Here is a 15,150-nt window from a genome sequence, read left to right as displayed (position 1 = left end):
TGGATCTTGGGGTCTCAAATTTCAGTGGTGCCCTGTGTGAGACATCAAAATTAAGCACACACACCCCTCACGCTCCATTCTAAATCCTAGTTGCACCACTCAATGTGACTGAACTGGATGCACTGCTCTAAATCCGCCTATGGTGGGGTTGGTGGAGGGAGAGAAAGAATTATGGTGAGAATGATTTTTTAAAAGCCCCAGTCAGAAAATTAAGCTTTGGGACTTTTCTTATGCCTACTTGAGATCTGCCTGTTCTACCTGTACATTTGCAAATCAAAATCATACTAAGACAGCACACGTTTCCAGCACTTTTTCCTCACAAGCAAAGTGATCTTATAAATGTCTCCAAAGTTATATAGTACTTGAAGAGAGGCATTAAGAAGTTGCTTTATGTTGGGATCCATCATGCAGGTCTTGCAAATCTTGGTTGCGACTTGTCATCCTCTGAAACATCCTCGAAAGGGCATCGAAGTTGGTGAATAAGACACCTACAAAGGTGAGGCTCTACCTGCTAAAATCCCTTTATGAATAGCATCCGGTGTTGAATTTAGTAGGTCAAGGGAGGGGAGAGGATGTACATTCGTGAATTGGGTTCCCAACCTCAAAACCAATCATTAGAGCATATACTCTCCGAAAGAAGTTCTTGCACAAATATTTCTTCCCAGGAGCAGCCTGGTTAGGGCTGCTGGCATGAACCACTAGACTAAACAGTTTTTTATGCCAGGTCTGTTAAATGCAGGAAGCAACATGGAGATGGCATGGAAGCAGAGATTGCCACTTAAATCTACTAAGCCTTTTTACCAGCTTCAGTTGGTAAGGCAGCTGCAACTATTTCTGGGTTGGGCTCGCCTGACCACTGTCAGCCATGCACTGGTAAACCTCCAGGTTGGATTACTACAACATGCTCTGTGTGGTACTGCCCTTGAAGCTGACCCAGAAGCTGCAGCTAGTGCAAAATGTGGCAGCTCAGCAGCTCATTACTACCTCACTGCTGAAATAATTGCACCTAGCTACAAGGTGAGGTTCAAGGTGCTGGTATCAGTGCACAAAGCAATATACAGCTTGGAACCAGGATAGGCTTGGGATCTGCTAGGACCACGTCAGCCGCTACATACGGTACCCAACTAATCACTGCATTCTGTAGGAGAGAAAGCGTGTTCTCCTTGGTTTGGTTGGCCCAAAGTGTGATTGGACTCCTTGGGTTGCTGGGGAGAGTTTGATGTTGCCAATTTTGAGTGACAGCCTGAGTTGAATACATTCCCTGCGCGCAGCGTTGAGCTTCCTCTTTTTGCTGCGTGCATCGGATCAGTCGCCCACCCTCCCTAATTTTAGGGTGTTTGTTGCGTTTAACTTTGCTATGCCTGTCATGGTGTCGTCTGCTTTTGGGGCAGGGGCCCGGTAGGAATTTTGTCCATTTGGCTGATTGGCTGGTGCCATTTGGTTTTTGCCTACTGCGTAGAAAATCGTCACAACTTGTAATGCTGCTGCAGCAAGGGTATTCCGTTAAAGGAATCCAGCGGCTCACCATGCTTTTGTCTGCACCCCTGTAAAGGGGGATAGGGCCACGCAAGAGCTCCTGGGAGCATTTGGGGAGAGGTGAGGATCTCGTACCCAGCTCCATCTACTCCCCATAAAATGTTTTCCCTTACTAACTTCGCTGGCTTGCCAGTTCTGTCCCTGGGCGGGGACATATAGTCGCAACCAATGCCTAAGCAACCACTCACATTGTTTGTATTTTAATAAAGTTGTGGCCAAAATTATGCCAAAACAAAACAAAAATTATGGTGTGAAGTGTGAATTTATTTAGGGGTGGTTTGGGGACCTTGACACACAAAACCCTGCACTTTCCATCCTGTTAGGAGGTCTATTCTGCACAATAATGGAATTGGACCCTTTGCATGGCAGAACTCCCTCCCACTGCATATCAGACAGGCACCCCCTGTATTGCCTGCGAAAAATGTTCACCTTCCAACAAGCCTTCTGAAACCTTTATTCCACTTGGTATCTGTCTTGAATCTGAACTGATTTATGTATATGCTGCTGTCTTAAACTGGTTTTTTTATAGTTACAATCATTTTTAATAATTGCTTTTATGTTTGCAATTGTCTTAACTGCTTTTATATGTGTACCGGTTCTATATAGCTTATTATTTTGTGAATCGCTTTGGGGTGCCTCATGGGAAGTGATTCACAAATGCGAGGAAATAAAATGATAGCAAGGGTGATGATGAAATATTCGCTGGCTACTGCAGGAGAAGACTGCCCCTAAACCATTCCCTCTACGAGCTCATCCACACTTAGGCTTGTCCCACAATTTCTAGGTACGGGTTTGAGAGGTTCTTAATTTGTCCTGCCACTTTCCACAGGAAAAACCCACCGTTTGCAGAGAACATCAGTTGGGTTTTCTGCATACAGTGGTACCTCGGGTTACATACGCTTCAGGTTACAGACTCCGCTAACCCAGAAGTAGTACCTTGGGTTAAGAACTTTGCTTCAGGATGAGAACAGCAATCGTGCTCCAGTGGCACGGCAGCAGCGGGAGGCCCCATTAGCTAAAGTGGTGCTTCAGGTTAAGAACAGTTTCAGGTTAAGTATGGACCTCCGGAACAAATTAAGTACTTAACCCGAGGTACCACTGTATTGACCTTTGTTCTGATTCAGTGTTAAAAAAAAGTGGGTTTTTCCAGGGAAAGTTGTGGGGCAAAAGGAAAACCTCTCAGACCCATGCCTAGAAATTATGGGACTACCAGAAGTGTGGGTGAGCCTTATTTCTGATGTTTAGGATGTAAAGCTCTTACGCAGTGAAAACCATATCATCCACTCCCTTGGTACCAGCAGGCTTGGGGATGCCCAAGGTTTGCAGGTGCACATTTTTTTAAATAATAATAAATAAATCACCCTAAGAGAAAACCCCTCTTCCTGAAACAGTTCATAAGGATTGAGTATGCTGTGTCCCTGGAATCCTGCCAGCCTGTTGCTTTTAGTTGGGAGGAACAGAATGAAGTGACTGGAATCAGCAGCACTTGACGCTGCAACATTTTGTTACACGTCTCATTTGTTTCGTTAAAAATGGATTCAAATTCCTTTCTTTGTTGGGGGAGTTCAGCTGCAATAATCAGCTGTTCTAAGAAATGGCATCATGCAACCTGTCTATGAAGGCTCAGACCAAGAGAGTAGCGCATGGGGCTTTGTGCTACCACTGGGTTTTGTGCTGTCGCTGTCTTGACACCTGTGCCAACTGGGTTCAAGGACATCATATGAGTTTGGAGTGGTAGAGATGGCTGCCTCCCATCGCCCGCCCCATACAATTCCCCAGGATTAAAATTGGCTGAATTAAACTAAATTAAAATTGGCTAAATTAACAGTATCCATACGACAGCCGTCAAATCAAAAACTAAAAAACGAATGGCAATGCTTTGATGACAAAATATTGCTCTAAAAAAGACATGCTATTATGCTTAGATTAAAAATGTAAATGCATCAAAACAATAAATTATCAATGACGTATGTATGTATATAGAAAAAATAAAAACAATCAGAATGCAATGATAAGAGTAAAATTGATTCTAGAGAAGACGAGTAGCGGTGGAGGGAAGTTAAACAGGGTGGTGGGTTTATTATATTTTCTTTTTTGGATATTGTGTAATGATTTACTTCTCAACCTACAGTTCCAATCCACACATGAGTCTGAGGGGGCCAACATGCAGTGGCGTAGCGTGGGTTGTCAGCACCCGGGGCAAGGCAAGTAATTTGCGCCCCCTAACCCGTGGATTTTAGCACTCGAGTGTCTTCCACTAGATTGCAAGTGCGAGCGCCCCCCCCAGATGTTGCGCCCGGTGCGGCCGGCCCCCCTGCACCCCCCACGCTACGCCACTGCCAACATGCCTTCGCCCAAAACGTGTAGGGCACCTGAACCCTCCCTAACCTATTCCTAACACAGATTCCTGCCCCCCCCACTTTTTACATCTCTCCATTATTCCTACTTTCTGCTTGCTGCTCTATAACCAGTTACTGATCCGTAAGAGGACCCCCTGTCCCCTTATCCCATAACCGCTAAGCTTCTCAGGAGCCTTTGCCGATCTCCAAGCGTCTAATATGTACTGGATCACCCTATTCATATGCCTGACTGAGGATAAGGAAGTTTCAAGTGTTTGCTATGATGTAATGCTGGGCAGGCTCAGGATGCCTTTTCCAAACGGTCCTTTGGGTACCCAACATGTGGAAAGCTTGCCTTGCAATGAGGTGTCTGCGTAAGTTTTCAGCAGCAGCCTCTAAGAAAAATCTGGGATCCTACTTGTAGGATTATTGTCCTTGGAAGAACGGTGATGCTAACATGGGTGTGGCCAGGATTCTTTGGGGGGGGGCAGAACCAATGTGAATGGTCAGTTAAGTATTTCTATTGTTTTTCTTGATAGTGTGTAGGGGGGGAGCAGCTGCCCCCCTGCCCCCCCCGGCTACGCCTATGTATGCTAATCAAACCCTCCCTAACAGTTGGATCATTTTGAAGGCTGTCTTTTCCTATGTATGTATGCCAGAAGGATAGATTGCAAGCGTCTCTTTGCTTTCTTTGCTTTAGACAAAACAAATGCAGGGTTGTGTGTGTGTGTGTGTGTGTGTGTGTGTGTGTGTGTGTGTGTTTCTTTCCAGTGTTTCCACAAAGATCAGTGAAAGACATATGTGGAGACAAAAATATCTTTTATAGTGAATTGGAGCAGAATAAATTTGGATCCCAGATGAATGAATAAGAGCTGTCGGCTGGCATTCCAACCCAATTAGGTCACATTTCCACTGGGTTCCCTCTAATTCCAGAGGCCACAGTTCATTCCCCCCATCACCCGGGCACTCTCATGAATCATTCCTGTTCCTGTTTGTGAATGGACCCACCTCTTAATTTTAGCATCCATGCTTGAAATGAGGCACAACGTCTTCTGCGTTAGCTATGAAACCACATATCTGCTAAGCAAAAGACCAGATGTTTCCATTGCCCCGCTTGAGAGCATCGCTTAATGTCTATAAGAAGCCTGAGGCTGGCTAAGTGCAAAATACCTAGGATGGAAAAGCTGCTCCCCACCCACTCCCACTGGCAATGATGACTGGGATGCATGCTGCACATGCCCAGAGACACTGCTGCCTTGTATGTTTCAAGAGAGATGACCCAGCACTAAAGGCCAGTGTCAGGAGTCAGTGCAATTGAGCTTCTGCCAAGGCCCACAGCCTAGCCCAGCAGGGTCCTTGAAGCCAGTTCCTGGAACTCTTTTTATTTGTGCTCTTTTTATTTGTGCTCCTTCCTGTTGCTGCCTGTGCAGTCTGACCTCTCCCAGTGTGTGAGCACTGATGGAAGTGAGGAGGAAGGAGGAGGAGCAGCTCTTGCTCACCTTCTCCAGGTTTGGATGAGGCACAGAGGCAAGGGCCAGTTGCAGCACCTGGTATCCTGGGGCAGCTGCCAGGACTCCACTTACTGATGCTTTCTCTGGTCCCTGTTACATTTATTTCCTTGGTCCAGTATTTTGATTCAAGTTGGGAATCTTAATGGTGTGTAGACCAAGCTGCTTGGAGCACTGCCTCTTTCTGGCTAGCAAGCTTCCCATTGTTTTGCAATGGGAAGTAGTCAGAAGAGAGGAGCAGGGAGAAGATGAATACTAGTCTAGACAGCATCCCCATGGAGAACGTGTACACACCACACACAATGACGTCCTGTGGGGCACTACCTTCCCACTCATAAATTGTCCTTCTCCAGTGTCATGTTCCTGCACCACCAGCCTCTAGGGAAAGTCTGATGTATGTCTAACCATCTCCTTACAAGGAAAGGGCTGAGTCAGCCTTCATAGCCCGTAGTGGTTGTAGCTCTAGCAATCACAAATGTGGCCACACTTTTCCAAGATGGAAATGGAGAAATCTAAACCAACTCTTTCACCACAGCTCATAGCTGGGGGTTGAGGGATAGACCAGCCTTGTCTGAACCAAACCTGGCATTGGTGCTGCAATGTGGGCAGAGTGATCTTAGATTCACATGGCACAAGAACTGGAGATACGATGCCACTGAAACAAATTTGCCTACCATACCCAGTGGCTACTGGCAATCACGTGCTATATCTGCTGTCAGAGGCAGGTTGTTTCAGCTGCTGGGAATCATAGAATCATAGAATGGTAGAGTTGGGAGCTAGAGGAGACTCTTGAGAGTCCCATGGACTGCAAGAAGATCAAACCTATCCATTCTGAAGGAAATCAGCCCTGAGTGCTCACTGGAAGGACAGATCCTGAAGCTGAGGCTCCAAGGCTTTGGCCACCTCATGAGAAGAGAAGACTCCCTGGAAAAGACCCTGATGTTGGGAAAGATGGAGGGCACAAGGAGAAGGGGACGACAGAGGACGAGATGGTTGGATACTGTTCTCGAAGCTACCAGCATGAGTTTGACCAAACTGCGGGAGGCAGTGGAAGACAGGAGTGCCTGGCGTGCTCTGGTCCATGGGGTCACGAAGAGTCGGACACGACTAAACGACTAAACAACAAAAGAGCTGGGAGGGACCCTGAGGGTCATCTTGTTCAACGCCCACCCCCCTGCAAGACAGGAATATGCAGCTGTCCCATACAGGCATCGAACCTGCAACCTTGGTGTTACCAGCACCAAGCTCTAACCAACTGAGCTAATTGACTGCTGTTGCACTCAGGTCCTGTTTTGGTGCTTCCCACGGGCATCTGGTTGGCCACTGTGAAAACAGGATGCTGGACTTACCCACCAGGACTCTTCCTATGTTCATAATTGTTTTGGGGTTGTTGTTTTTTTTTAGAGAGGGTGTGGAAAACATTGCCTGCTGAAATCCTTTTCTGTCTTGTTGCCATTAAAGCCACAGCAGCCTGGCCCAGGAAAAGGGCCCAAGCCCGTACAGGCAGGACCTTTTAAGCTCATGCACATGTGGCAAAGCACATCTGTTGCAAGGTTTCCCAGAAACATTTAAACGACTGCAATAAGAACGGTGTCTCCTGAAGGTATTTGCTTGCCTAACAGTGACCAGGCAATGGATGGACTTTTAGCGGAACACATGAGAGCCAAGAGGCATAAGAAACTCAGAAGCTTACTAGAGGAAGGAAAGAGGATTACTCACTGCCAGCCCCCCAGTCCCTGTCGACACCCCAAGCCCACTGCTTACTGTCTGAAACTGCTCCAGACAAACCATCGCTTGCCAAGTGGTCTCCTCATCAGCCAGAGACAGGACATGTGGAAAAATTTAGCTCCTGCTATTGCAGGGGGAGGGGGGTGGAATTATATTTACTTCAATCTAGGTATGGTCCTAACCCCAGATGCGTATCCATCTGCCCTCCCTTGCCCCCAGCAAAGCAGGAACCACAGTTAGTTCCACGATGGGTTATTATTTGCAATGCTTTTGTGGCGAAGGAGTTGCAGGATGTCTGGGTGCTCCTCCCCACTTCCTATTGCCTATGCCTTGGGGGCTTCTTTGACAAAGATACCCGACTATGTACAGACTGACTGTGGTCTTGCTCGGATGGCAGCTGTGGCCAGAAGGAGACCACAGCTAATTACAATGTGTATAAAAATAGATGTGCCTGTCTCAGGCCAAGTCTGGCTATAGGTCCATTTGCCACTCTACTGTCCTCTCCAAGTGGCAACCAGATCTCTGAGGCCAGGGGTCTTTCCTAGGCCTGTTACCAGTAGTACTGCATGGCTGCGAGGGCAGCAGTGGTAGCGCCTTCACTATGGTGCTGGTGCTGCACTCTTTAGATTGGAGCTGAATGTGCACGCACACCTGTAGGTAGCCTGCTATTACCTAAGGGCCTGCTACCCAAGGAAGGCTGCCTTTGAGAAAATGCAAAAAGTCTTACCACCTTTGTTCCCCCTGCCTGACTTTGGTACTGACTTGTCAGTGCTTACCTTCATACCATGTGGAGGAGACCATTTTGGCCCAGAGAAGCAGCAAGAGGGGGGATGCTCCTCGCGGCATCTTAGCATGCGAATGGAGATTCCAGATGGCAGGGTAAAGATGAAGGCAGAGCTGCCTGAGAATTCAAGCTGAAAGCCAGAATAAGAGGCAGGACGTCAACAATCAAAAGCAGCAAAGCCAACCCCAACCCTTGCAAATGCTTAGGCATACACACGTAGACTCTATATATTTGTTTTTCTTTTTAAAAACTGAGCTAGCACCCTAAATGTTTGAGGGGCAGAGATGCAAAAGAAAGAAAACTATTTTTCTTCTTGAAACTGAAGCACATTTTATTTTGTTTCATATTTGTATTTCACTTTGCCAACGGCCAGGCTGAGCTTAAAGCAATTCATTCATTACAGTAACTGACGAATAAAAATATTTTCCAATAAGGAAGAAACATACAACAAAGCTGCAGTAAATACAACAGAAGAATCAAATCAATAAGGAGCCGCAAAACCACAAGATACAAATAAATCACATTGGATATATGTTAAGAATGCCAGCTCACCCTCCTGAAACCACTAATTGAGGCACCTAATGTGCAGGTCTCTCGCTCATAATTTCTTGTAAATTTTGACATTTTTGAGTTTTGATTTAAAAAGTAGTGAATGTGTCTCGATACAGGATTCCTAGGACACCTGAAGCAGTTTGCATGTGAAAATCTACTTGGCAAATAGCTGGTAGACACAGGCAAATACCAGTCCCCCCGCCACCACCTGCACAGAAACAACTGGTGCTGCATAGACTGCAGATGTGGAGTGGTTCCCCGTGCAAGGACCATCTTGGTTTGACACCCCTCCAGGCTCGTGTATTTGGCAGCATGTCCTTTACACCAAAGCAGTGCATTTGTGGTGGATTCATTCTGCCTTATATTAGGCTCCATTCAGACGGCACTTTATTTGCCGCTACCTGGCTGTGTACACACTCCTGTTTGCTCTGCATCCAGTGTGCTCCCCTTGTTAGTTTGGGAAGCCAGTGTACACACAGTGTACACAATCTGTATCTATATATGGTATCTATCCTGTTTTTTTCTTAGGCAATACTGTATTTTGGTGTGTTTTCTCCCATATCAGCTTCAATCTGAATTGAGGAAAAGAGCAGCCGAGCCAGTAATTCGTACATAGACCCTTCCAACTGGTTGTTTGCATATATTACGCATGAGCCAAAAGTGTCCGTCTGTTAACAGGGGAGGAACAGGCTGGAGGCTCAAGAGGGGGGGAAAGTCCTTGGCAAAGAGGCCCACAACAGGCACTACCAATTAATAACAGGCAGACCAAAATAAGTCGATCTTAAGGTGAAGAAGCTTCCCACTGCAGAAGGACAGAGAGATGTATTTGTGTTGCTTGAATTGCTTCTTCAGGCTCTGTATCATCATCTTATGAGATTCATTCAGTTTGCTTCCTCCTTCCTAATAAACAGCACTGGTGATATTAAGTTGCAGACAATGGGCACTTTCAGATGACCAGTAAACCAAGATGATGGCACTGACCAGTCATCCTGCTCTGTTTCCAGGGAGATTTGATGATATTGGCTAATTAATGAGCATTTGTCTTAATTTGTTTGCAGGGAGGTTAGATGGTGTTGCATCAAAGCAAGAGTTATTCCATACTTTCCCCATCACTTTCCTTACTGCAAAAAGTGCAGTCTTTTAAGGAAGCAGGTTTGTCACACAAGACCTCACAATCTACTATTACAAGACCTGAATTTGCCGCTATGTGATTGAATTCTCCTGAAAATAGTGACAGGTCTGGAAGTGTCTTGTATCTCGTAACAAAACAGATGCTAACCTTAAGGTTTACTATAGATTGGGATAAGTGACCTCCAGGTGCCAAGAGAATATACGGTAATTTGTACATCAGAGGGGTGTGTGTATGTGTACTGCTGATAACATTGGGGGACATGTAAACAAGGGACAGAGAAAGAAAGAAAGAAAGAAAGAAAGAAAGAAAGAAAGAAAGAAAGAAAGAAAGGGTGTGTGCATGGTTGGCTGGGAAGCAGGAATTATTAGCAAATAAACATTGAGTAAGAAATGCCTTGACAAATACACAGAAGGAGGGTCACTGACGAATATCCTGATAAAATCAAAACAAATTAGAGAGCCCAGTGGGTAAAATAAAACTATCCAGTGAGTTCAGCTGGCACATCCTTCTTGATGCCTGTTTTGCATTAAAGGATAAAAAACAATAAATTCATATTTACCAACTAGTCTTGCAGAGGGCTTTTTTTTTAAAGGGTCATCCCTTTCCTCAATATCACAGGGCAGCCTGTTGAGCTGGAGGTAACTTTTCTGTACTTGGCGCTCTGACTGTGGTCCCGCTTGGCACTCTGACTGTGGTCAGACGGGTCTGGCAGGATTGGGATAAGGAATTTGTGGCCCTCCAGATGATGGTAGGCTCTCAGTCCCATCAACTTCCAACATTTTGCTAAACCACTATATGAAGCACCTCTCACCCCCAGTTAAACAGCTGCCCTGAAGCAGTCTGCTATTCCTCATGCTGTAGTTGGCAAGGCCACATGAACTTCAGATGTTATGGTGTTTTACATTTTTATGTATATAGGAACACATAAGCTAAGCAAGCCATCAAAGTTTGACGCTACCATTACAACTACGTGCTGGGCAAAAAAAGTACTTCCTTTCTCGTGGAATTTCCTATTCCTCAGTTTCATTGGATGATATGGGATTCCAGTAGTATGATAGAAGTTTTTTCCTCCCTAGCCGCTTGCTTGCTCTCCCATTTTAAAGCTAGGGAGTTGGGGCTGAGAGGTAGTATCGTGCCAGAGATTAATCCCATTAAAATGTAAGCTTTGAACTCAGCACTTTACCAAAAGGAGCAGCATGCTAAAAAGTTTTGCAGCATATATTCTTTTCCCCATTCTATCTCAAGGTGGTAGGAGTATTCTACTATCCAATGCATTAAATAAGGAGGGAGGTCAACTTGTAGAAAGAGTTTACCAGGGAATTTTGTGTCTTGTGTCTACCAAAATCCCGCCCCCTGCCTTCTACTGGAATGATGTACAGTGGACACTCAGGTTGCGAACATGATCCATGCGGGAAGCACGTTCGCAACCCACAGCATCCGCAACCAGCAGCACAGCATCTGCGCACATGCGGGTTGTGATTCGGCGCTTCTGCGCATGCGCAAAGTGCGATTTAGCGCTTCTGCGCATGCAAAAGCACCGAAACCCGGAAGTAACCCGTTCCCGTACTTCTGGGTTCGGCACAGTACACAACCCGAAATCGCACAACCCGAAGCGTCTGTAACCCAAGGTATGACTGTACTGAGCAAGAGACAGTGGTAGCCAACATGGTCTGTGGACTGCAATTCCCATCAGCCCAGCCAGTCTGGCCATTGGTCAGGGATGATGGGAGTTGTACTCCCACAACACCTTGAGGACACCATGCTGACTACCCCTGCTATAAGACTGGCAGGAACACCTGTCTTCATCTCTGGCTGTTTCTTCAACTTTGTGTAGTTTTATCACCTTCTCCCCCTCCCCCTTGCTTGATGGGATTACTGTGCCTTGATCATAGTAACTTCTACCAAACGGAAATGCAACATGTGCAGCTTTCCCTGCTGAGTTTCTGCCCGTCACATAGGTCTTAAAAGACACAGGACCCTGGCCAGGAGGGACAAGGGAAGATACAGTAACTAAAGGAAGATGCCAGGTTTTTGTCTTCAGGGTAGAAGTCCAGGGTGCCACTCAGAATGAACAAGAGGAACCTCCAAACACATCCAGACTGGCTTGCCACATTTTGAAGTAAGCATAAAGTCCTGATTTATAAGATCCCAATGAAGTAAGAGGAGATATCAAGGCTTGCACCTGACATCTTTATACAGGTAAAGCAATGCTTTAGAGATGGTACCAATTTGATAATGCTAGAATACCAGTAAAAGTAGACAACTCTGGGATAAAAATATCTGGTTTCCGACAGAAATTGAAAACTTCATTTCCCCCCATCCAGAATGTGTTTCCTGATGTTTTTCAACTGTTTCCTGCATTTAAAAATAGAATAAAAGCTACTGTGTTTTACTATTGTCATATGCTGGTGCTTACTGTTCTCTACTGTTGTCATATTACGTTTTAATCATAAGCCACTTTGGAAAGCTGGTCCGGGGGGAAAACAGGGTACAAATTCTTAAATAAATTAAATACTGTAAATAGATGGGCCAATCATCTGATGCAACTTCTTAAAGCAGAAAGGCAACACTATATACTCAGCATCTCTCTCACACACCCCAATGACACACAAGTCATCAGTTTCCATTTGTGCAAAACGGATGTAGATTTATAAATATTTATGCCACAGTCCTAGGTATGGCTACTAAGAAGCAAGTTTCAACTCCCCAGAAAAGTGTGTATAGGATTGCAGCCTTAGGATTATAACCAACCAAGTTCAGTATATCCACTGAAATTAACGGGCTTATGTTAATCCTGCTCATTAATTTAAAGGGGTCTACTCTGGGCATGGCTATCTTAGCATACAGCCCATATCCCCCCCCCCCATTATGTAAGTCGTTTAGAGAATCTCAGCGTAAGAGCGACTAATAAATTCATTGAATAAAGTAAAATAAATAAGCTGTCCGTCTCCCTCGTATCTTTTCTGTCTGTTGCAAACAGAGAAGCAAAGGACTGACAGAAGCAGGTTCTCTCTTACCTGCCTTGCCTGTGGATAGGTGTGCAATTGTGCCTTCTGGTTCTCTGTCTCTCTCAGTCCATACAGGAGTCCTCTTCTTTAACTTTCTCAAAACAAGTGGCTTGTTCTTACCGGCTTCCAGACGCAGCTAACGCTGCCCAGATGTGGGGTAGCCTGCAGTTGCCAGATGTTTATTTAAAGCTGTACTCTCTCTCTCTCGAGAGAGAGTCAATGAGGAAAGGAAGAAGGGGGGGGGGGTGAAGAGAGAGAGCCAGGCTGCTTAGAAAGAAATCTTACTCAGTGACTCACTGAGTGCAGAACATGCAAACCGCCCCCCCCCAGCAGGGGTTAAAGCAACATAAGCAGCCCCCTGTACGATACTTCAGATTTCATGAATCATAAATTCATGGTTTAAAAGGAAGGCATTCAGTAAACCAAGACACTAGCATGTTTTCTCACCAGACTTTTGTAGGGCAAGGACAATGTGCTAAGACTTTAGGATTTTGGTTCTTGTGTGGCTGTGCACATGCCATGCATTTGAAGCACCCTCCCCCCAAAGAGTTCTGGGAGTGGTAGTTTGTGAAGAGTGCTGGAAGTTGTAGTTCTGTGAGGGGTGAACTACAGTTCCCAGGATTCTTGGGCAATAAAGTGCTTTAAATATTGATGTGCCACTCTTAAAATAAACTATTCCTATGGCTTTACCCATACTTACCTTTCCTCCAGTCTTTCCAGGCACAGTCTGTACTTTAAAGCTCTGTGTCTGAACATCTCCCCCCTCCCCCCCCAGGAGCTTTCTCTGAGAAAACCCACTCTTTAGCGCTCAATTGAAACATCAGCCCACAAAAAACCGGACCACATAATGGGAACAACTTTGTCTGTGGAAAAAGAGAGCTCTGCAATTATGAGGCAGTCATGCAAAAGCCAGTATGGTTAGTTACAGTGTTGGACAAATACTGTACAGTGGTACCTCGGGTTAAGTACTTAATTCATTCCAGAGGTCTGTTCTTAACCTAAAACTGTTCTTAACCTGAAACACCATTTTAGCTAATGGGGCCTCCCGCTACCGCTGTGCCGCTGCTGCACGATTTCTGTTCTCATCCTGAAGCGAAGTTCTTAACCCGAGGTAATATTTCTGGGTTAGCGGAGTCTGTAACCTGAAGCATATGTAACCTGAAGCATATGTAACCCGAGGTACCACTGTAAGACTGAGATGAGCCAGATTCATATCATGACTCAGTTGTGAAACCATTGTGTGGACTCCCTCACAGCCTAGCCTTCCTCACAGGGTTTTTGAGAGGATAAAGGAAGGTGGAATCTTGTAAGTCGCTTTGAGCTCTTTGGAGAAAGGGTAACACACACACACACACACACAGAGAGAGAGAGAGAGAGAGGAATTTGATTTTTGGTTTGTAGAAACAGGCAGGTCTGAGACAAAGCACGTTGCCACCTGAGACTGAACATCAAATGGTTTGAGTGCTGGGATAGAAGCTGTTTGAACTCCCCCACCCCCGCCCTGCTCAGCCATGAAGCTCACTGGGTGACTTTGGGTCAGTCACAGTCTCTCATCCTGAAAGGGATGGTGGGATATCAATGTAAAAATTAAATTAAATACTTTTTAAAATACAGTCGAGGGCTTAGTGCTCAGGGATGGCAAGTGCTTTTCCAAAGGCCAACCCTCCTACACTGTACTGACTCACACCAGTGTGAAAAAGCTACGAATAGGATTCTTGCCTAACAAGCAGAAATTCAAGAGGTGAATTTGTGTTGTGTGAAAGTTGGCACTCTCCTTGATAAAGGATGGAAGAGGTCCGACCTAATGGCCTATAAACACAGATATGATTAAGGCATTGCCTCTTAGTTCATGGCATCAAATCAAGGGTTGTTTTTATTTTTTTACATGTATAAATGTGGGGTTTTTTTTTGTATGCTATTGTATTTTTGTTTTTCTATGTTGTAACAAAATTCTTACTATGCTATTGTTTTTCTATGTTATTATGAGACTTTTATTTGAAATGCATCCCTGTTGTTGTTGTTTTGTTATAAGTCGCTTGGAGCACTTTTTTGGTGGAAAAGAGGCATACAACCAAAATGAATGAATGAATGAAGCCCAACCAACACTGTCTCTGGCTGCGTACCCACTGTTCATGTAAAGCACCTCCCCGAAACGAGGACTTCTGGGAGCTGTAGTTTACACCTCTCAGCTCTACAATTCCCAACACCCTTAAACTACAGTTCCCAGGATTCTTGCGGGAGGGGGTTTGGAATGTGCTTTAAATGCATGGTGTGTATGCAGCGCGGCATCGTGCGAGGTAGGGAGAAGCTGCACCTGTTTAATTCCTGCCTGACATTGCAGCTGCCACGCCACGAAATACTGAAATCATTCGCTGCTTGCTAGCTGGCGCCACCTGCCGGCACGAATTAGGCACTCCCGGTCCTCCTCCGAAAAAGACTACTGTAAAGCGAACGAAGCTTTTTCTCCCAGGTTTCGGCAATCTTCGGCTTTTCTCGGACATGCTTCGGAGAACTCAGGAAAAGAAGGCGGGGCTGAAGACTCTCGTGTTTTCTTAATAACCCC

The 15,150-nt window shown here is 45.5% G+C and overlaps 1 protein-coding gene across 2 annotated transcripts in view; it reads right to left on the bottom strand.

Moving 5' to 3' along the window:
- Positions 1 to 15,067, bottom strand: part of SRPX2 (sushi repeat containing protein X-linked 2) — a 29,042-nt gene extending 13,975 nt beyond the window's left edge. Inside the window, exons 1-3 of one of the 2 annotated variants that reach the window (XM_083596022.1) lie at positions 14,902 to 15,067; positions 12,597 to 12,787; positions 7,888 to 8,025 (exon numbers count right to left, since the gene is read on the bottom strand). In XM_083596022.1, the coding sequence (XP_083452148.1) occupies positions 7,888 to 7,957 (70 nt within the window). In that variant the 5' untranslated portion in view covers positions 7,958 to 8,025; positions 12,597 to 12,787; positions 14,902 to 15,067. The remainder of the gene's footprint in view (positions 1 to 7,887; positions 8,026 to 12,596; positions 12,788 to 14,901) is intronic. The other variant, XM_083596023.1, reaches the window with a different exon arrangement.
- Between the last annotated feature and the right edge of the window lie 83 nt (positions 15,068 to 15,150).

The sequence above is a fragment of the Podarcis filfolensis genome, assembly GCF_964270895.1.
Source record: "Podarcis filfolensis genome assembly, chromosome: Z".
NCBI lineage: Eukaryota > Metazoa > Chordata > Lepidosauria > Squamata > Lacertidae > Podarcis > Podarcis filfolensis.
Note: the sequence above shows the minus strand (reverse complement) of the source record. Positions and strands in the feature narration are given on the sequence as shown.